Raw genomic sequence first — 23,298 nt, 5'->3', positions numbered from 1 at the left:
AAAATAAAAACACGACAAACAAAAATATGACAGAAAACTATGAGAAAATCAAAGGTTAGTTTGAAGAAAAATCACAAAATACTAAACAAACTATGAAATAACACTACACTACAGAACAAAATAGTATAACCAACTCTATAACTAACATGAACTAAGTTATTAAACAAATTAACTAAATAACAAATTATCATAACAAACGAGAAACAAGTTATGAAATTAACTAAGAACAAATATAAAAAATACACCTAATCTAATTAACTACCAAAAACATGTGAGCAATATTTAGCAATAAATAAAGTAATCTAACTTGAAAACTATACTAACCAAATTTATAAGGAAGCTTTGATTAACTAATTAATAAAGCAAACGACAATTTATTCTATCTAACAAAAATCAATAATTTAGATGCAAGAAAGTAAAAATCAGCTAATGTAATTAAATCAACTAATTGAATTCTAATTATTCTACTGACATAAACTAGACCTAAACAAATTTAATTACTGAGAAAAACAGATTTAATATTGAATTAAAATTAACTAATGAAAAGAAATTTAACACCACCTAAATCAGCTAAAACAAGAGTTCTACCTAAAAAGATAATTGAGTAATTAAATTAAATTTAAATATAGAAATTAAAAAATTCTGAAATTGAAATACTTTTAACTAACTAATAAAATAATAAATAAATTTAAACTACTCAGCTGAATAATAAAATGAAATAATTTAAAACTAATTAATTAAGTCTACTCCTAATGATTTCTAATGTAAGGAAATAACGATTTAACATTAATGGAAACTAAACTAACTAATCTAACATGCTGAAAACAATAAAGGACATGATTGATTACATATAAACTGAATTATAAATATCACTACAAGAAAATCGTGGATTAGCGATGGACGATATCCATCGCTAATCCGTCGCTAAACTGTTTAGCGACAAATTGGCAACGGATTAGCGATGGATATCGTCCATCGCAAATTTTTGCTCGCTAATCAGTGCCAAAATTATATGTCGTTACTTCCGTCGTTAATTTGCGATAGATTAGCGACGAACATTATCCGTCGCTAATCCGTCACTAAATTTTAAAAATAAAAAATACAAAAAAATTGCTCCCTGTCGGACGGTATTCTGACAGCAATAAGCCCGACTTGTACCGCACCCAACAGGCATTGCAAAGGGACTGCCCGTCCTTCGATATCTGCAATGTCGTTCTCTGTGAACTGGTGCACTCTTCGGCATTGCCGTCCTCCAACAACTGGATGCTCTGCCTCGTCGTCGTCCTTTGTGAATCGGCGCACTCTTCGGCATCGCTGTCCTCCAACAACCGAACGCTCTACCTCGTCGCAGTCCTCTGTGAACTGGCACGCTCTCTGGCATCAGCGTCCTCCAGCAACCAGACAGTCTGCCTCGTCGCCGTCCTCCGTGAACCGATGCGCTCACCGACGTTGTCGTCCTCCAGCAACCAGCCGCTCTGCCTCGTCGCCATCCTCCGTGAACCGGCACGCTCTCCGGCATCGCCGTCCTCCAACAACCGTCTGCTCTGCCTCGTCGTTGTCCTTTGATATCATTCCTTCAAAAGTTGGTTTAAATTACTCAGTCAGTTTAAATTTCGAACGGAGAGAGAGGGAAAATTTTGCGCTCTTGATGAGCGGTTTAAATAAAAAATTAGTGATGGATTTAGCGAGGGAATTTTTTCCTCACTAATCCGTAGCTAATTAGCGACGAATTAGTGAGGGAAAAAATCCCTCGCTAAATCCGTTGCTAATTTGTTTTTCTTCTATTGACAAGTAGCAACGAAAAATTGGAGTCGCTATTCCGTCGCTAAGTAGCGACAGATTAGCGATAACATTTTTGCATCGCTAATCCGTTGCTACTTAGCGACAGATTCAGGATGAAAGTTTTTTCTAGCTAATCTGTCGTAAATTTACGACGGAAAAAATCCATCGCAAATTTCCGTCGCTAATTAACATTTTTTTATAGTGTATAAACATGCAAGAAGATTAAATCTAATTATCACAAATCATAAATTAACTAAAAAAAGTTACAAAAACCCTAATCGGATAACATTATTAATTTTAATCTAAGTTTAATTGAACTAATTTATAAAGATAAACTAATTAACTAACAAGAACAACATATGACATGAATCAAAATTATAAACTAAATAAAAATATGGCTATCTACTTGGCATGCAAATCGAGAAACACGCTAACACTAGACTATTCTAGATTATATATATATATATATACACATATATATATTATTTTCAAATGCTATAAATAAACTAAACTAAACTAAATGCAAGAAATATGCAATGAATAAATACTACATACAATGATATGATAAATGCCATACATAAACTAAAACTACGAAGATGGGGGAGAAGAAGTATACCTTGCGGTTTACCTTCGACGGAAGGGTTGAGAAGAAGAAGTTGGTTTACCTATTGCAATCATACGAACTCCGCTCTCTCTGACGATGGGATTGAGAAGAACCAGAAATGACGAGGTTTAGAAGAAAGAGTGAACAAGAAGAAAAAGCAAGAAGAGAGGGGTAGGCAACCGGTCGAGAGAGAGAACAAGAGAGAGAAAAGGAAGAAGGGGAGGTAGAGGAGAGAGAGAAGTGAAGTATCCAAAGAGAAAAAACTCTCTCTCTATAAAAAGATCTATTTATAATAGTAGTTTACGTCTAATTAGGTTTTTAGGAGATTTTTCAAAAAGAGTTCATAAAAATTTTTGATATTTCAAAAAGACTTATCTATCTAAAATATTTTCTAAAAACTTAATTATTCTTATCAAAATACTTCAAAGAGACTCAATTTGCTCAAATTACACTTTGATGAAAAAACGCTAAAACTCTTTGCAAACAAGCATTTTTAAGCATTTATTGCACATGATCATGCATGAAAATGTATGAATTTATGTATAAAAATTATGCATGATCACATATAAACACAAAAAATCCCTTATGGCCAAGTAGGAGATGTAAGGCCGTGTGGCCATAAGGTGTCTCTTGGGATGCATTTCAAATGTCACAATGCTCAAATGCAAAGAGACATGTCTCTTGGAAGATGAAGGAATTTCTCCTAAAAAAGTGTCCTAAACTTGAACTCTTTACATAACTATAAATGCAGTGAAAAGGGTATGGTACATATATGAAGTTATACTAGAGTAACAATTACAGTTACTAAAGACATTCAAACAGTAAAAGAGTTGAGAGTGTAAAACCCTTGATCATTTCGAGCATAACAACAACATCTTCACACCCGCTGCAATTCTGCATCCGTGCATACAGGTCCGTACACCAACGCCAACTGAGCCGAATCTGCATAACAATGTCGTTCGCGTTCAGTTTGCCAAGCCTATTATAAGAGTTTGAACGAGCTCTGAATCCAAACCTTCCACTACAAGAAAATTGCTAATTAGCGACAAAAATTTGCGATGGATTTTTTTCGTCCCAAATTTGCGACGGATTAGCGAGAGAAAACTATTTGTCGCTAACATTCAAAATATTTGCAAAATTAGCGACGAAAATATCTCCCTCGCTAAATCCGTCGCTAATTAGCGATGGATTAGCGACAATATTTTTTTGTCGCCAAAACACTAAAAAAAATGTCAATTAGCGATAGAATTAGCGAGGGAATTTTTCTGTCGCTAATCCATCGCTAATTAGCAACGAAAAAATTTCTTCGCTAATTCCGTCGCTAATTTTCGATTTAAACTGTCCCACCTGAGGCGCAAAATTTTCCCTCTATCCGTTTTTCCCTCCCCCCATTCGATTTAAACCATCCACACCTGAGGCGCTTCTCAGGACGCCAGAAGCCCCGCCCTTCCTCTGATGACGTGCAATGACCTCTCGCACCCTCCGAGTGTGACAATGGCGTCGGCCCTCGGAGGCCAAAGGCTCGCGAGATAAACTCCCACTACCTCTCCCCCGCGCCATCCTCCTCCTCCCGGCGGTGCCCCTCGCCAGTCTCCACCGCCTCTCCCTCACCGGATCTCGTCTCCATTACGACCCCAAAAAGGTCACAGTCGGTCGATCGACACCGCTCCTCTATCTCCTCCCGCGCGTCCACTCCTTCGCCGACAGTTTATTCGGTGATGCAGGCGTCGGAGGTCCTCTGGCCATCGACACGAAGCTTGTCATTCTCCCTCCCGATCGACCGCCGCGAGAGGTCGTCTGCGGATGCCCGCGTCCCTTCTCCCGCCGTGACTGGCTCGATGCGGAAGAGCGTCCAGACGCCGGAACGCGCCGGTTCTGTGAAAAAAGATTGCTTCCTGCCAGAGAACGCGTTGGCAGAGAGCAATTTTTTATTATTTTTTTAAAATTTAACGACGGATTAGCGACAGATATTATCCATTGCTAATTTAAAATAGCGAAGGACTCGCGACGGATCATGTTCATCGCTAATCCGTCGTAAATTAGCGATGAAAGTAGCGACAGATAAGTTCTGTCACTACTTAGCGTCAAAAAATTCGTAATGAAAGTTATCTGTCTCTAATGTGACGCTATTCTGTCACTAAACCGTTTAGCGATGGATTAGCGTCGGATTAGCGACGAATTTAGGTTGTCGCTAATCCACAGGTTTCTTGTAGTGTACACATGATCTTTGTGAAAGATGGACAAAGAGTTCCGCTGATAATCTAGGATCTACCATAGTCATGCCTTGAGCTCATCCGCTCTATGACCAGTCTGAAAGATGTTTGCCAATCATCTGCCGTCTGCTGGGGCTTTCGGCAGGCAGCATACTCGGATGCTGTTTGGCAAGAATTCTTGTCGGTTGATTACACACAACTTATAGAGCAATCCATCGTCCCCATCCCCTTCTCTTCCAAGAGGGAGTTGTATTTTCGCCTATGCTCTCCCCTGTTGTTAGAGGGCTGCAAAAAGGTTTGTTTTTCATTGCTTTTGTGGTGTATATTATCACAATAAAAGCAAGCAGCCATCCTTGTCGGGTGGCTTCAGCATGCACTGCTCACATCGATCACAGTATTTCATTTTTTTCTTCTTCTTTAATGAATATGAACTACAAAGGGTCTTTGATCATCTTTCCTTTTCGAAAGAAAACAAATGAAATTAGATTTCATAAACTAACATCAGATTGCCATCATGGTCAAGATTATCTCAACTACATGAGTTTTGGTTTTATAGAGCTGCAGTTGGCCTTATTTGGTTTTTCATAATTTATTTATATCTTGTTGCATTTCTTCTGTCATAAAGGCTGGAGAGCAGATCTGGCAGAACTTTTTTATTGCAGATCTAGGCATCAATTATGTTACACGGCAGATGAGGCAGAACTTTTTTTTTTATTCCATTTAGTGGCCAATCCTTTGCTAGCTTTTCACTCTTCTGATATAGCCGGCAGGTTTTCTGAAAACTATCAAATAGAGATTTGAGGACTTCAGGGGTGAGCAATGAAATGGGGCTGCTTTCGGGTCAGATCTGATTTGAACCCAGGTGAGTCCAAACCAGGATCTGTCTTTGAAGTGCTAGTATTGGGTCCAGACACGGGTCCTATCGGCTCTATTAATTATAAAAAAATCATACTCAGGTCCTATAAGGATTACATGAACCAAATCTGGTCCATACCTGATAAAATAACTATTTTTATTTTGAAAAATCATGCGAGTCAGACCCAGGTCTGGTGTGAAATTTCGAACCTCCTCTTTATTGCCACTGAACCCTAACCCTATGGGGTTTGGTACAGGTCAGATCCAGGTCAAATCCAATCCATTGACACCCGTCCTGCTAGCCGGCCCATTCCATCCTGCTATGGGTTGGATTTTTTTACCTGGGTCAGCTCGAACTGGGCCCAAGCCCGACCTGATTATATATATATAACTTCAGGGGCCTGATGGGCAGGCCGTGCATCAGGCATTCAACAATTGGCCTGACCCAAAGTGGGCCAAGGCCCATCCCAACAATTGATTGGAGGTCAACCGCCTATCATCCCACCAAATTAACAGGTGGGGTCGGGCCAGCTGACCTATTGCCAACCCTGTTCTTAGATCCATTATCTTGAGAAACATGATTTTTTTTAGTTTCTTGTATTAGCTTTTACAATTAAAAGAAATAACTCATTATTCTCATATAAGAAAAGGTAAATATTTTGAGCATTTGATAATGAAAGGTTTGATTGTAATTTAACTTGATAGTTACTAGGTAATAATAAAGGTAGGTCTCTGTTTGGCTTTTTACAGAACCAGAGGTGAACATCAAGAAATTCAAAAAATGTGAGTTCATTTTTGGAATCAATGATAAAAGGTTGGCTCATAAATGAAATTTTCCTTTTTTTATTGATGTGAAACCACTACATGCTCGTGATGTGGAGTGTACTTTCTACTTGGGATGTGACCACCCAAGAGATAGTAACAACTATAAAAAACCGCGCTTCACCTTATCCCTCCATCGAGTGAGTGAGTTTAGGAGGTCTGAAGAGAGATGGCCTTTTATCATTTTCATTTCTAGCATCTTCCAGTTGGTGGCCATCCATGTTAAAGTGAACTATAATAATAATAATAAATAATAATGATGATGATGAAAAAGAAGAAGAAGATAATGATGATGGTAGAGATCTCCACTATTGACTGATCTCTTATTTGATCACTTAGGGAGTGTTTGATTTGAGGACAGGCTCTCGCATTTGATTCTTCGTCACTAACAACTTGGATGCAAATGATTAAAATTTATGTATTTTGATAAAAAAACTCATATTATAAGTATTAAAAAATCAAATATAACATGCATTTACTCAATAAATTGTAAAAAATAGATATTAAAAGACAAAACTCTTAAAATAAAAGAATAGCTAGAAAATTTTTATGGTTTAGCATGCATTCATTCAATAACTTGCAAAAAAATAAAAATTAAAATACAAAATTCTTAAAATCTAAGCATACCTGAAAAATTTTCAGATTTAGCATTCATTCACTCAATAAATTATAAATAATAGAGATTAAAATATAAAACCTTTAAAATCTAAATATACATGAAAAAAATCAGATTTTACAAAAAAATAAGGATTAAAATACAAAACTCCTAAAATCTAAGCATACTTAAAAAAATCACCTTTAGCATTCTTTTACTCAATAAATTATAAAAAAACAAAAATTAAAATACAAATTTTTTAAAATCTAAGCAAACCTGAAAAAAATTCAGATTTAGCATTCCTTCACTTAATAAGTTACAAGAAATAGGGATTAAAATACAAAACCTCTGAAATCTAAACATACATGAAAAAAAACAGATTTAACATTCTTTCACTCAATAAATTATAAAAAATAAGAATTAAAAATATAAAACCCTTAAAATCTAAACATAATTGAAAAAATATATTTAACATGCATTCACTCAAGAAATTATAAAAATAGTGGTTTAAAATGCAAAGCCCCTAAAATCGTAATATACCTGAAAAAATTGAATTTAGCATGCATTCACTCAATAAAATGTAAAAATAGAGATTAAAGGTCCAAAACATCTAAAATCTCAGCATACTAAAAAAAAATCGTATTTAGTATGTATTTACTCAATAAAATATTAAAATAGAGTCTAAAATGCAAAACCCTTAAACTCTCAACATACCCAAAGAAAAAATAGAATTTAACGTGCATTCACTCAATAAAATATAAAAAATAGAGATTAAAATGCAAAACCTCTAAAATCTCAACATACCTAATGAAAAAAAATAAATTTAGCATGCATTCAAAAATAAGAATTAAAGTGCAATTCTCTAAAGAGCAAAATCTCATGAAATTCAACAAAAAAAGAAAATTTTTTATTTTCTAACTCTAAGAAAATTCAAATGAGAACGTAGAACATGCACCCTAAAAAATGGTGATTTAACTTAAATCGATGATTGCCCCAAAGGGGTTTGGCGTAGTGGGATGGGGCCTAGGCTGCTAGGCAAGTAGTCTAGGTTCAAATCCCATGGGTGTCATTCTTTAAGTGCAAGCCCAGGCATGGAGATTTCTTGAGCAAAAGGCTAAGCCCATGGAGGTATTCTCGCACCCTAAGAGCCTGACGATGAGACAACCAAAGTGGAAGAGTTTCAATTGGATGAGCAAGGAAGGTGGGAGAGTGGGTTTTCGCTTGGTTGCTGGGTGTGAAGAGAGGCAGCTCATAGTCAGTGGGCTCAAGTTTAGGGCAGCAACTGCACGGCCAGATCGGCCAAGCTTGAGCGCCGACAACAACGGTGTTGACTAAAACTATTCAACAAGAAGTTAGAAGAATCTAAACCCTCTGTACTCCTACTTGTTTATGAATCACGGGTTCAAGTTCAGGTGAATAGCGTTCATGTTTGGAAGAGAGAAAAACTCTCATAGAAAAATAAAGTTTTGCTTATGAGAGTTTTTTTATGAGTTCTCCAAAAGAAAGTTTTTCGCTTATTTGTGTAACATAAGAAAAACAAAGTGAGAAAATATGAAAAAATGAGAGAGAAGAGAAAGAGAAAGAGTGGTGGTGATGGTGAGATGGGTGGTGGGGAGTGTAAAAATAAATTTTCTCTTGGTAGGAAATATTTCTCCACCACCCCTCATAGAGGAATGTTTCCTATCAAAAAGTGTACTTTTAGAAAAGCTCTCAGCGAAAAAATCTCTTTCATTTAGAAGGTTCGAAAAATCCATACATATTTTTTCATTTTGCATCACTTTTCCTACATTTTTCTCTCTTCCAAACATTCCCTTAGCTCATTTTTTGGTGGGGAAATAGGTAAAATTTAGATATCTGAATACTCACAACCGAAAAATGATCACATCCTTTAACAACTGATGCATATGGACGACTACCGTCAATCCACATTTAGGTTCGAGGATATGAATCAAACTGTTAGGATTGAATGTAGGATGAAACCCATCCTATGTCAAATGATGGTTTCATGTTATTGCACGACTAAAACAAGAAAATAAACAGAACAAGACAAAAAGTTGTAAGGGACAACCAAAATTTTGCATGTCCCCCATTTTCGTCTCTAATTTGAAGGATTCAGATCAGGCCATTTCTAAACTGAGGCTTTTGTTCATCCAAAAATCCTAAGCATGCATTCAAACGATCAATGTGCAATACGTGGAGGGCCATTTCCTACCCAACAAAAGCTAACGATGTAACGCAGTCAACTTATATTCAAATTTAAGAATAAAAAATATAAAAAAACAAAAAAAAAGTACAACCAACTGCAAATAGGAAATTTTGAATAAGTTTTCCTTCATCCCTCTCTTTTCTTCCTCCATTACAAGCTCTCTCTCACTCTCAATGCTATTAGTTTTTGCAGCACCATAGCTCGTCCCCGTCCTCCTAGTGCCATTAGTTCATTATCAGGCTGTTACCGAAACACCAAAGCTAATCCTCTTTCTCTCATCACTATCACTGCATCATGAAAGCTCTTGTTCCTCCTTCCAACGTCATTACTGCATCAACCATTGTCCCGTCCCCAACAAAGTCATCACCGCAGTAGCAAAGCTTAGAAAAGGAACTTTGTCGATAACAAGTAAATGTTGGCTACACCATTCGGTTTTGCAGTCTTTCTCTCTCTCTTAGCCATTGAATGTGGTTAGTTACCAAGAAGATAAAAAAGGAGGCATAAGTGAAGACACGACCTTGCCATTTCTTTGATTTTTGTGATTGAACTCTTACTTATTCTTTTTTCTCAACATTATGGGTGTAATACCGGTCACTATTTTTATTTTGTTATGTATTTTTTTAGTGTGTTAAGGGTGTATAATATTGGGACTTGATAGTGTATCTTCCTACCTATGTATTTATGCTTGCATTACGAGAGGAGTGAAATGCCTTGCTACAAGTGATTGGATTTGATTCTTTCTTAAGCAAACTACATTTGTTGATCCATTTGATAACTAGCTTCAATGGCTAACACCTTAAAGTTGTTGGCTGATATTTAATTATGTTAAAGTAAAACAACCAGAGTTTTTCAAAAAAAAAGGTCTATAATATATATTTGAACTGGAAGGCATCTATTGGTGTAACCTACTCTACTAGTAGTTGATTTCTATTACTAGAGGGAAAATCGTAGGCCCTCTTTTTCTCATTCTCTTTTTTTTATAAGGAAGATGAGCCGTTTTAAAATCACCCAAAATCTCTCTCTCTTGAATTCTCCATGGTGTTGAAGATAGTGTATTTTCTTCATTTCTAGATAGAAAAGATAGATTCTTTTATTTTAGTTTTCTTTTAGATCACTGATTTCTTAGTATCGATGGTTGATTGAAGGTTTTATATTAATAGCATTCACACATAATTCACTTATATCATAGTTCATCCATGAGAGCACGAGATGTATCAGTCCATGCATAACGGTACCTACATAATCCTATTATAATATGATTCAATTGCATATGCTTTCATGACTGATTCATTCGTAACATATATGACATGTTTCACAAAAATATCATTTCACACAAGCACATCAATCATGCAACATTCATTTCAATAATGTATGCTCAAACATGTACCTTCACCAAACACACTCCATATTTCGCTAACTATAATCATGACATGTATGATCTTCTGAACCTTAACAAGAAAATTGTTTATATTCTCATACATTCAAATCATGCTCATCATGATCTCCAAACTTCAATCATAGCAGTCCTAGATATCCATAACTAAGTGCGGTGTGTGCGCATAATTTGCTTACACAAGTAATGCATACACATGCTCTCTATAATTTCAGTTAATGTATCTTACTCACTAAGCGATGCTGGACGTGTCATGAGCCAATATTTTCATCCCGTTCTGATACCAATTTGTAACGCCTTAAAATTTAAACTCAAATTTTTTCTAGATTTTTTTTCTTTTAAAAACAACAAAAACAATATTTTTCTTTGGGTTAAACATTTTCGACGGGTTACAGTACGATCAATCATCGTAACTGAATTAAAATGTGAATAATGCTTACTATTAAAATGTAATTCAATTTCAATAATTTAAAATTTATGTCATATGTATTTTTAGTCCAAAATAACAATAAATGTTTTTCTTTCTATTATTTTATATTTTTGTTACTTGCTTAACACTCCAATCATGAGAACCTTCTAGGATGGGACATCTCACCCTAGAAGAGGTCCTCTCTTAGTCAAGAATCAACACAAGTTGTCTTGTGTTGGTTTTTGGCAAGTCTTGAATTAAATTATCTCTTATTTTTCTCTTTACTTGTTTTGTTTTTAGAAAACTTTTAGAAAGATATTTTAAATAATGTTTTCAACTTGTACCTTTAAATTAACTTCTAGCATGAGGTGCCACATAGGATGGACCCACGTAGGGGGACACCCCACCCTATGGACCTCTGCCATTTTATTAAATATAATTTATTTCAAGTTTTTATTTCATAAATTTTATATTTAATATTTTGTATTATGTTAGAGTATGGGCTTCAAATTAATACAAACTCAATTCTAATTTACTTAAATTACATTACATGCATCTCAAATTAAACCTAAATTCCTTTGAAATATTTTTTACTTTATTTTAATGAAATTTGACAATTATTTCATAAAAATTATATTTCTTCATAAATTCAAGTTTGAATGCGGATTTCACTAAAATCATCTAGAATCAACTTTAACTTTTTCATAAGATATCTTTTATCATTCATCTTAGATAAATTTGCATTTTTTTTATATTTTTTATAAAAATTATTATTAGTATGATTTTATTCATTGACATTACTCTGAAAAATTGTAGGTATTACATCCAATTCAATTTAAATTCCAAATTCAATTTCAGCAAAGATTCAAATGATTATATAATTCAAATTTTGAATTGACATTCAATTTAATAAAAAAATTGAATAAAATCTAAATCTAATTAGAATATCCGAGATCCATTTATTAAATCTGAATTAAATCCAAATCCGAATTTAAATTCCAGAAATTAAAATTGAAATTCAATTAGACTCCAAATTCAAATGCACCCAAAATTCAAATCCAAACTAAATCAAAACTTAAATTAAATTTCAATTAAGCCAAACTTAAATCTAGATTAAAAATAAAAACCCGATTCAAACTAAATTCCTAATTTGAATTTCATCCCGAATCCAAATTAAAGCTTGAATTATAATCAAATCTCATCTTAAGTTTAAATAATATTTTAACATTAAATTCACCTTTATTCCTCATAAAAACATAAAAAATTCATAGAGTTTACATAACATGTGTCTAGGCAGCTGCACATTGAGTGATGTGCAGTGCCAATGATCATTTTGGTAGTCGTACATGGGGTGATGTGCGGGGGCATAGGGCCATTAGGCTGGCCAAGTTGGGTTCTCCCAACGCTACACGGGCTCACAAAAAATTAGCCTATGACAATAATAAGGGACCGACTTGAGTAGGGACCACTGCTAGAGATTGACTTTTTTTCGGCAAGGACCTCATTTTTAAGTCGAGCCCGATCCAGGTTGGGTCAAGTACCGAGTGTTGTATCCAATCCGAGAGAGAGAGAGAGAGAGAGAGAGAGAGAGAGAGAGAGAGATTGTCAAACCTAGGTCAAATCATAGTTGACGAAACTCTGTTTGAAACAAGACTTTGTCAATAAAACTTTGAAAAACAAAAAAAAGAAATCGTTTTAAAAAATCGACAAAAAAACTTGTTCTTTTGAGAGAATCGTTTGGAATTAAGGAAAATTACAATTATACAAACATTTTAGAAAACTCAATTATCGATTTAATTTTAACAGATCTTGGTTTGGGGCCACGCTGATTCTTGATTTTGAATCATGTCGTTCTTATACCCTACCCTAACTTGAATTTTCAAAATAAAATCTTATATATACGGTTGTTATTTTAACTCCATTTATGAAATAAAAACCGACTTAAACTCTTACATATTATTTGCTGATTTTCTTTGTAACTCATTTTGCTATGCCGATCCTTTCATTTATCTTTTGAATGCAAAACCTTTTAAATCATGTATTTAGTACTTAACGATCTTTTGGCGTTTCACGTATTGCTAATTATGGGTAGAACATGTGACCCTAAGTTCCCGTTAAGATCCTCAGATCCAATGTTGTCAGCAGAATCGGACCTGTATCGTTTGGCCAACTATTCAGGTGAATCAGCCGATTCTCAAGTGAATCGTTCTGAATCGGCCACAAAATAATTTTAAAATATTACGTGTCAATCTGAATGTGACACGCATTAAAACCATTAAAATAATATTAAGCTATTTTTACATTTATTAAAAAATAGCCAATTCAGATCAGTATTGTATCGAATTTTCTGGCGCTACGATACGAATCGGTCCCGCACTGACAACACTGCTCGGATCTCAACTTCTTAGACATTCAGACGCACCTTAAAATAAAAAAGGAGCAAATGGATCCAAATTCAAGTTTAAGATGGTTAATTCTCTTGGATCTGATCTTAAACCCAAATCAGATCCAAAACCATCTCAGCCGGTGCACACCAAACTCCACCCAAGTTCCTATTTGAGAGCCAACAAAGCAAAACTGCCAAACCCAAAAAAGGCAAAAAGGCAGAAGGGAAAGGAACGGGGAGAAAACGGATGATATTTTACTCGGATCAGAGATGATCTGAATCCAAATTCTAAGAATTCACATCTGAGCAGATAAGTGAAATTAGGGTTTAATCCAGATCTAAAATCTATATGATAACACTGAATTCGATAGCAGATGCTGGAAACTAACAGTCATATTCAGGTCCTCATCAGAACATGGACCTGACAGAAGCTCCAACCCAAATCGGAATCCAAAAAATGCTTAATCGGATGAACCCAACGAGGGTCTCATTTTTACGATCCATATCCGAGTCATATTCAGGTCCGAGGTCCAAAAGAATCCTATCCATTTAGAACTCCTAGAGTAGAGGGGTATTATGGTCATTATAGTCAAAAGGTTTTTCCGGGGCCACCCATAACGAACAACCAAAACTAAAAGGCCGCCCTTGGGCAGATGTCAAGGAGTCGGATATTATCCGATACCAGACCTGAATCCGAATGTGATTAGTCGGATCCTTTAGCCAAAGCCAAAGTTCCCAACTCCATATTGAATTTTGCATCTCAATTCGAGTCCAATACCTTTAAATGTTAGAATTTAAAGGGATTAACACAGTGGAGGAGGCCTTGGCCACTAGGCTGGTGATCAGGGTTCCATTCCTGTAAGCGTCAAAATCTTACATTAATGAGGGCAAAGCCCACTTATGATAATAAGTCCTCACTAAGCCTAAGCTCGGCGACTCCTTGGAGGAAAGAGGTGCCGCCACCAAGTAAGGCAGGCTTAGCCACTGGTCTTTGATTTCAGGGAGGTCTTCCTATCTTACATAAAAAAAAAAGTTAGTTGGATCTGGATTCAGTTTTAGTTGATTCATTCGACTCCAATATAATTAGGTTAGACCCGACTAAGTGGACTCGATATTAGGGATGACAGTGGACCGGGGGAAAGCGGGGCCCCGCCCCGCCCCGCCCCGCCTCGTTTGGACCGGGGATGGACGTGCACTTTTCCCCGCCTCATCCCCGACCACTTTTCCCCGCAATATCCCCGCCCCGCCCCGCCTCATCCCTGTTTGAACCGGGGATGAAGGACATGAAACGGGGATGAAGGCGGGGATGGAGGATAAAATCCATTCCCCGCCAGGGATGGAGGATAAAATCTTGAGGCGGGGCAGGGGTGGAGACCTTGTCCCCCGCCCCGCCCCGCTGCCATCCCTACTCGGTATTCCCTAGATCCGACCCGTTTACATCCCCTTGCAACGACGGACGAGAGAGAAGACCAGGGGCAAATTTGGAAATACAGGACACTATAAATACCCAACACGCGAACCCACCTCCATCTACACCAGTGGGCTCGGCGCTCTGCGTCTTCCCCAAAAACCTAATCCTCTCTCTCTCCTCCAAAGGTATGCCGAGGAAACCCTAACCCTAGTTTCCTTTTCTTATTCTTCTTTGTCACTTCTTCTTCTTCTTCATTCCTGGAGTAATTCGTTCGGGATTTTTGAGTATTTTGATTCCATTTGTTGTATTCTTGGATGGATTCATAGGATGGGTATTACTCTAGGGCTTTTAGGATTTCCGTCTCAGATTAGTGGGTTTTAGACGGAACTCGGGAGTTAGCGTTTGCACTTGTTTCGTTTCTTTTGTTCTCGACGTTCTATGCTTATTTAGAGGGATTTTGGTGGTTGGTATTTTTTATTTTTCTGTTTTTCTTTTTAGTTTATTTTCTCCCTTAGTTTTTAGTGTTATAGGGTCTACGGTCTGGCATCTGAAGTTTGGACTTTGGAGGGAGTTAAAGATTGTATCTTTTTGGTGATTAGGTTTTGAAAGAATCGGAGGTTGGTCATGAGAGGTTATAGGAGTGAGGGTTTCTTCTTTTGTTGGGTTGTGGTGCGGAGAAGTTGTTGTAGTGTGTAACTGTGTTCTTTCTTTCGTTCTGCGTCGTCCTTTTTTCTTAGAATTTTGTTTCTTCTTTTGCTTTTGCCTTGGAAAGTGGATGTGCAGGTTTTCGTTTTTATTGCCTTTCATTGCTTAGATTATTAAGAAGGGAAGAGGAAGACTGTTCCTGTTTTATTTCAGTCCGCGTTTGAAGATGCAATGATGGGATCGAAGATGGAGATATATAGAATCTTTTTTTTTAATGTAAAGATTGAATGTCAAATGCCTGTTCGAATCCTGAGTTATCTGATGAAGGGATCGTGGAAATATGGAAGCAGAGACACTGATTGTACTTCACAATTGGTGTTACGATGTTGTGATTGTTGGGTTTTGCATATTCTTCACTGTTGTTCTTGACCCTTTTGAGCTTTGGAAAAGTAGGGGAGTCCGTTTTTTGTAAGGGACATGATATTGAAGTGACCATTAGCAATTTGGAGAGTTGGCAATAGAAAAGAAGACACTTTCGTATTATGTATGACAGGTTGACAATCTTTAGAGATAGAAGCCTCTCAATGCAGAATCTTGTTGTACGGTCTATCTGTTCATTTCGAGTGATGAATCAAGTATGTAGAAGAGGACCAAAAGGATGCTTGCGTTTTCTATCACTCAAGTCATGTTGGAGCTATTACACATGTTTTGATGTTATGGTGTGGATTGACATGATGTGCCTGTGCGCACACATGTTCCTCTTTCCTAGGCATAGGGGATGCTGATGCTATGAGACTATTGTGATTGCTCACACAAGGTGAAAAGAAAAGTAATAGTGAAATGAAGATTTTGTTTGGTATAGATTTGATTACTGATAACCAATCAAATCAGGACATAAATCCCATTTGCAGAAACTATGTTGTAGCCATTTCCAATCCATGATGTGGTTTGTGGCCTACAAACTGTTTATGCATAAGTGCAAGATATCCTGGACTCTGTCTTCCATAGTTTTGTTATATTATCTCTTGTGCACTGAGATAATTTGTTTCTGTTAGTTTATGCATAACACAAGATAATTCATTTTCTGTTAGTTTATGCACAGCACATTGTTTCTGTGCTCCCATGTCCCTGCTTCCAAATCAGAAGCATTTACTTCATTGGATCATTGATGTCTCGTTTTGGTAGTTCAACTATGATTTGATATTCTTATATCTTTCTAATTTGGATGTTGGAAAAGTAAATTGCATTTCACTGGATCCCTAGTTGCTTTTCATGCGAATCCTGTAATAGAAATGCTTTGTACATTAGCGGATTCTGATGCTGATGCTACATCACTTAGATGCAACAAAATTATAGATTTATCTCTTTTACTGTGTTCCTTACTATCACATTTTTTTATGAAAAAGTATTTAGACATCATAGCTTTTGGAGATAAAACCTTCAAATGCTTCTTTTTATAAATCAAAGACTGATCCACCTGCTCGCTTGTATGAATATTTTTTCATGCAGATGAATAGGGAGAAGCTAATGAAGATGGCTGGTGCCGTCCGCACCGGTGGAAAGGGTAGTGTGAGAAGGTGTGAATTGTTTTCACTTTTTTAGTTTTTCTTTTCCCTTCCAAGTCCTTGAAAGTAAGATGTGGGACAATATCAGACTATCTCTCAAGTACAGGTAGGTGAATTTTTTTTTCTAGTTAAAAACTATGAAATACACACTTTAAAAGCAAGTTCAGTCTCAAACTCCATGAGCAATGTAAAATGTTTTGAGTACTTTAGAACAATTAGCATTCTTGGAATTGAAAAAGTTTGATGATGGATGGAACTTACATGCTTGAAACAATTTCTTCTATTTTATAATTCTTTTGAAGTAGACAATAAGTGCCACTGTTCTCTTTCTGAAATTTAAAGCAACTTATTTTTTTGGTTCCTAAATGTTATGGATGAAAATCTTTGACAGTCTTCCCTAGAAATTTCTCTATCCATGAGGTGTGGATGTCTACACCATTTGTACAATTTTTAGACCGAAACACATGACAAATTATTTGATTCTGTGTATTTAGTGGGGCATGTGTTTATAAAATTTTGATTGCTTTTAGCTATGAGCAAAAAAAATTTTTTTTGTCAACGGGTGAAATCTTTCCTCTTAAATGTTGCAGGTCTGAGGTGTTTTGTACATTATTGTAGTTTCTTGTTTGCCATGTGAGCCTTATTTTATCATACATTATGACATGGATATCTTTGCCTGTTCCCTTTATAAGCATATCGCTTGATTTACCATTGAAAATTTGGCATCTTTATGGATAATATGACATTTTAACTATGGACATCTACATGAAGTCATCCTCATTGCGGCTTATTTGTTCGCTGTTATGTTTGATTTAAATCAGAAAGAAGAAGGCAGTTCACAAGACCGCAACAACTGATGATAAAAGGCTTCAGAGCACCTTGAAAAGAATTGGAGTAAATACAATCCCAGCTATTGAGGAGGTCAACATATTTAAGGATGATATTGTGATCCAGTTTCTAAATCCAAAAGGTACTCTCTTTTCTCTCTAAGGTTCTCTCTCTTGTGTTCAGGATGATAGATATGCCTGACTGCTATTCTTTATTCTTATACTCCTTTTTTGTTTATCGTATTGCAGTACAAGCCTCCATTGCCGCCAATACTTGGGTAGTTAGTGGATCTCCTCAAACAAAAAGTATTGCTCTCTCTCTCTCTCTCTGAACACACAGGCACTTACAGGTGTATACATTACTTCCAATATTTTGTTGATATTTGTCATTTTCTAAATCTAAGAGTATATGATTTGTTAAAGTAATGCTGGGTTTGATGTTATCTTGCCATTTCCTGTATACTCTCACATGATTCCCACAGTTTTGTCCCAAAGACTGAAAGACCTGGTAATTTTCCATATGTTTTCTTTTTTGAGAGTTTTTTCTTTTGAGATCATTTCAGGAGCAAATATTTGTATGCTGGGATGTATTTTATTTTCTAAAGTTGTTTACCAATATCTTTTGAGTGAGTGAAACATTTCCTTTTTATTCAATATTTTTCTCTCTAGCACAAATTATTTCTGCTAGTTTTAAATTATTGCTCAAACCTTTTGATGTCCATTTTGAATTTATCAAGGATACATTTTGTATTTAATTCTTCTTGATGTTTTCTTGGATTTTACCCATATTTGTTAAGAAGAGGACAATATCCAAAAATAACATTTTTGACAATTTTATTTGTGGTTCTGATTTTGTCTGTGAAATCTATCTTGTTATGTCTTTTCCTTCATTTTCATTTTAATTGGTTTTACCTTTATGAAATTTAGCCTGAAGATGCCAGAGCTATCTTAATGTATGGGAAAATGTTAGTTGCCAGCTATGAGGTTGTATTGAAAGTGCTGGTCCATGCTTGAACTTATTCATTTATAAGTTCTCTAATGTGTTTTCTAGTCAAATATGTTATGAGTCTTATGACATGGATATGTGTGGTAGTTAATCATGTATGTCGAAGGACCTTATAGGAATATGATCTTATTTTCTACTTCAATTCATTTCGATCAATCAATCATTGAACTGAATCCAGATTGGGCTTTCATAATCATTTCTGGGAGTTTTTCAATTGAACTTTATGGGAGTTTCTGATCTGTGAATTTCAGTTGTTAAAACTTGGCAAATTCGAGTAACGATGTGTGGCCTGGCTGCATGGTGCTTTCCCTGGTTGTCACCGTAACGTGTGTCCCTCTTTTAGAAGCTGGTTATTGCAAAAGAACTCTACTCATACTGTATTGCTGTGAATTTTTGACCTGGGGATGAGAAGATTGTCTGTCAAGCACTTTGATATTGTCTTTAAACTCTTCATGCACCTGGACATGTTTCTGGCTCAAATGTGCTGTCTTTCATAGATCGAATATACTATGAGCAAACTTCTTTTTGTATAGTCCAAGTAGTTGGTAGGGATCATGTGCATGGGAAACACCACTCACACTGGACTGTTGTGAATTTTTTATCTGAGGGAGGGAGGATACACCTTGACGTGTTTCTGGTTTGAACTTTGAATGTTCTATTTGTTTCATGGATCAAATATATTATGAGCAAACCCCTTTCTGGTATGGTCTAAGTAGTTGATGGTAGAGATCCCATATGCTTGAAATAGATGTATGTTTGTTGATGGGCGAGTTTCTTCGTGTTCCTTCTCTTTGAAATTTATTAGCCTTTACTAGGTTTGGTTCAAGTGTTGGTTTTGTATCTGCTATTCATGTGCACTTTCTAGGCTAAACTGTGTCTGTTGCTTAAGTACTGTGTCCCACTTACAAAGCTAGTGCCCATGGCTCATCAAGAGCCGGCCTGCAGGTGATGTAGAGAATGATGTTTTGCAACCCCTTCTCTCTCTCTCAATAAGCTAGGTCGACCACATTCCAAGCAACCCATGATATTATGGATTATAAGTTCATTCTGCAGCTAATTTAGTCAATGAGGTGGGCTTTGAGTTTAGAGTTGGTCTAGAGTTAAGGTCGAGTCCAATGTTTCTATACTTGTGTCTTTATTGAGTAATACTTGGCTTAAGTTGACTGCACTTGTTTTAGTTTATTCTTACCACTAGGAGTTAGGCGTACCTTGGGGAGTCGGGATAAATGAGACATTGGTTAAAAGTCAAAAGGTTCTGTTTCCACTTTCTAGGAAAACTAGCCCTTGCTAACACTCCTAACAATTGTTCTTTTTTTCTTCTGTTTCTGCCAGAGCTACAAGATCTTCTACCTGGAATCATCAATCAACTCGGTATGTATTTACTTCTCTAATTTGCTTCTCCACATATTCCTCAGTATGACACTCTCTGGTTGCAAGTTAAGGATTTTGCTTTCGCGAGTTCTTGCTTATAAGTTGTATCTAATTATAGCATTAGCGGACTGTGGATGGTTTACTTCATCATGTATGTGGCTTCCTTTTCTGCGTTCTCTTGATATCTATTGCATGTAAATATGTTCAGGACCGGACAATTTGGACAATCTGAGGAAGCTTGCTGAGCAATTCCAGAAGCAAGAATCGGGTGCAGCCAAACCTGATGACGATGACGATGAGGTTCCGGAACTTGTTGCTGGACAGACATTTGAAGCTGCTGCAAACGATGGTGCAGCAGCCTCGTAGAGAATCCGAGTGTTTACGCCCCACAAATCCTTGTTGTTTTCTAGTTTGCCCCTTTTGCTTGTGACCATTTTGATTTGCCGTTTTGATGGCAATGACTGTTGGGAAGTTCCTGGATTCTATTGTATGTGAGGTACCCTTTAGGGAGGTATCAAGGTATAATTGATATCCGTTTTTCTTTTGACTTGATTACTTCTCTGTGAATCCAGTTGGCATCTCAGCTATGGGTATGTGCCATAAACCTGTTTTTATTCTGTGACCTGGGTGCTGCGATAATCCTTCTCAAGCTCTGGGCTGGTTTGGTCTAACTAGCTTGTTTGTGGAGTTCGGGATGCTCTTGGGCGTAAATAGAATGAAGGAGGCTTTTTTGGATGTTTCTTTCTGAAACTGAAGAAGGTGGTAGTTACTGGAAGCTTCTTAAAAATTCAGAAAGTTTACTACTTCAGAAGCATCAAAACCATATACGGTTTTTTAAACTTTATAAGCAACTCCACTTCCTAGAATTGGAAAGCACACGCACACACGAGCACAAAACCAATTTATTTAACATTTTTAACTGTTGCCAACTCGAGCTTTATCTGTCGCAAGACAACCAATTTAGCCTAGTTATGTGATTGATTATACATTGCTTGGACACGCGACAAACATGAAGACTGAAACTGATCCAGAATATTTTGGTTAACCAAACGTGGTGAGATTGTGTCCCTCCCCTCCATGTGATTATGAAACCTGAAATGAGCTCCGGGAAGCCGTGGTGCATTTGAGGTTGTCGACTGTTGTATCTGTATCCCAGACCCTGCACTTGCTTTGCTCTTTAGAATGGGTCGGCTATTAACCTGCCACTAAAAAGGGGGTTAAACGAATCTTGGTGTGTCCTGTTGATGTTTTGTCGAGAAATCCACAAAAACTCCTAATCTCCTTCATAAAAAGAGGCAAAGATAGGGTCAGAACCAAACTTGGGTTAAAATATCTGAATCAAGTCACCCAGATGTCATAGGTAGGGGCGTCAACGGTGCGGACCTTCACCGGGCTTGGGATGACCTTGATCTGATTCTGAGGTGCTGGTACAGAATCTGGACCTGGGTCCGACCGGACCTACTATAGGAAAAACCATAACCGGGTCCTAAAAGGATTACATAAGCCAGACTCAGGTTCATACTTGGTAAAATAATTTTTTTTTATGCTTTGTACATTGAAAATTTTCAATTTTAAGTCCCTTGGACCAGGGTTTGGTTTTAAATTTCATAAACTGTAACTGTGTACCAATTGGACTATACGAGTCCCAACTGAATTCTTAACCGGACTTCCTTCTTTATTACCAAATTGAGATCAGATCCATGTTAGGATCGCGTCATAGGTGATCCGTTGACACCTTAAGTGCCCACTTATAGAGCTTATTTGGGGATTCACAAAAACAAAACTTTTTAGATCCACTACATTATTTTGTTGGAGTTTACGCTATTTCTCTCATAAAGCCTCTTCGATTTAGAAATTCAATGTATGTCAAGGCGCGAAGAATAAAAATAGTATATATAACGTTTTGTCAATAGTATGTCACAAGCAGTTGAGATGGCCGAGTTGGTCTAAGGCGCCAGATTAAGGTTCTGGTCCGAAAGGGCGTGGGTTCAAATCCCACTCTCAACAAATATTTTGCTTTTTGCTTTTTTATTTTTCTCTCTATTTTCTAAACATATTTGCTATTCACAAAGATGCATCCAATACTGGAGTATGGGGCTGAGGTACAAAATCATTTTTTTTCTGTCTGATGTTAATTAAGTAATTCATTTTTTCATGGTTAGCAATTAAATAATGCATCTTGTCTCCTTGCTAAAGCAAAAAAGGTTTTTGCTTTTTACTTTTTATTTTGTCTCTATTTTCTAAAAGTATTGCTACTCACAAGGATGCATCCAATACTATCACCGAGGTGGTATCCCATGTGGTAAGCTGGGCCCTGTGTCAAGCAGAAGGCCCAGGATCGAATCCCTCTTTCATATGGGGTGGCTGTTCTCAACCTCATCTTGCCTTTAAAAATAAAAAAAAAGATGCATCCAATAATGGGGCTGGGGCTGAAGTACAGAATCTTTTTTTTTTTATGTTTACTGTTAATTAAATAATTCATTTTTTATTGGTTAGCAATTAAATAATGCATCTTGTCTCTTCTTGCTAAAGCAATAAAAATCGAGAGAACGTTGGACCGCTGTTTTTTTATTTTTTTAACCTAAAAACTGGTCCCTAAGTGATTTTACTACTGAGCATGGTTGGTGTCACAGGCTATTTTTTTTTTTTTTTTGATAGAGAAAGCTAGGGGCTAGGCTGACCCCCACCAGTTATACAACCATATACCATTGGGATTCGAACTTGCAACGTCTCGACACAAGGTGACGTGCACTTGTAAGGATATTCAGCAAAGATTCATACTCATTGAAAATGGGTAAAAACAACAATTTTTGAGCTACATATCCAATTTTAATAAATGTTGGACTGGATACATACAGAACTCGAGTCAGTAAAAATTAAGATGATTCTTTACTAAAATCCCTTCGAATGCTTCCACTGATTTTCTCAATTTCCTATTAACTTGAGCCTTAAGAAAGCTATGTATTGAATTGGTTTTGCATATAGTTGCTTAAATCTCAAGGGTTTTACCAACCGAAGGCCAGACAAGGTCCTAGACAAAAACAGGAAAAAACTAATCCGATATTGCCTAATTCGATTTGGAATCGGTTCTGGTTCACATCGAACTAGCAGTCACAATTATCAGCAGTATTTTGAAAATATCATAACTTTATCATGATACTTTCAAAAGCCAATACATTCCTGAAAAAGCATGATATTTCTAAAATAT

General features: G+C 36.5%; 1 protein-coding gene and 1 non-coding gene across 2 annotated transcripts; both read left to right on the top strand.

Moving 5' to 3' along the window:
- The first annotated feature begins 14,793 nt into the window (after window positions 1-14,793).
- LOC149818149 (nascent polypeptide-associated complex subunit beta-like) lies at window positions 14,794-20,637 on the top strand. The gene is made up of 6 exons (XM_089986462.1): window positions 14,794-14,861; window positions 16,831-16,898; window positions 17,708-17,856; window positions 17,963-18,019; window positions 20,052-20,090; window positions 20,299-20,637. The coding sequence occupies exons 2-6, from the start codon at window positions 16,831-16,833 to the stop codon at window positions 20,454-20,456; spliced, it is 471 nt and encodes a 156-aa protein (XP_089842588.1). The 5' UTR covers window positions 14,794-14,861; the 3' UTR covers window positions 20,457-20,637.
- A 1,379-nt stretch (window positions 20,638-22,016) lies between these two features.
- On the top strand, window positions 22,017-22,097 carry TRNAL-AAG (transfer RNA leucine (anticodon AAG)). The gene has a single exon. It is a non-coding gene; the product is annotated as a tRNA-Leu (tRNA).
- The last annotated feature ends 1,201 nt before the right edge of the window (window positions 22,098-23,298 follow it).

This window comes from Nuphar pumila, chromosome 13, assembly GCF_984573655.1.
Source record: "Nuphar pumila chromosome 13, dmNupPumi1.hap1.1, whole genome shotgun sequence".
Lineage (NCBI taxonomy): Eukaryota > Viridiplantae > Streptophyta > Magnoliopsida > Nymphaeales > Nymphaeaceae > Nuphar > Nuphar pumila.
Note: the sequence above shows the minus strand (reverse complement) of the source record. Positions and strands in the feature narration are given on the sequence as shown.

Excerpts from the sequence above, each read along its gene's own strand:
- LOC149818149 (XM_089986462.1), top strand. The coding sequence starts at position 16,831 with ATGAATAGGGAGAAGCTAATGAAGATGGCTGGTGCCGTCCGCACCGGT. Across the intron at positions 16,899-17,707 it reads GGAAAGGGTAGTGTGAGAAG|AAAGAAGAAGGCAGTTCACA; the intron begins GTGTGAATTGTT and ends GATTTAAATCAG. Across the intron at positions 17,857-17,962 it reads CCAGTTTCTAAATCCAAAAG|TACAAGCCTCCATTGCCGCC; the intron begins GTACTCTCTTTT and ends ATCGTATTGCAG.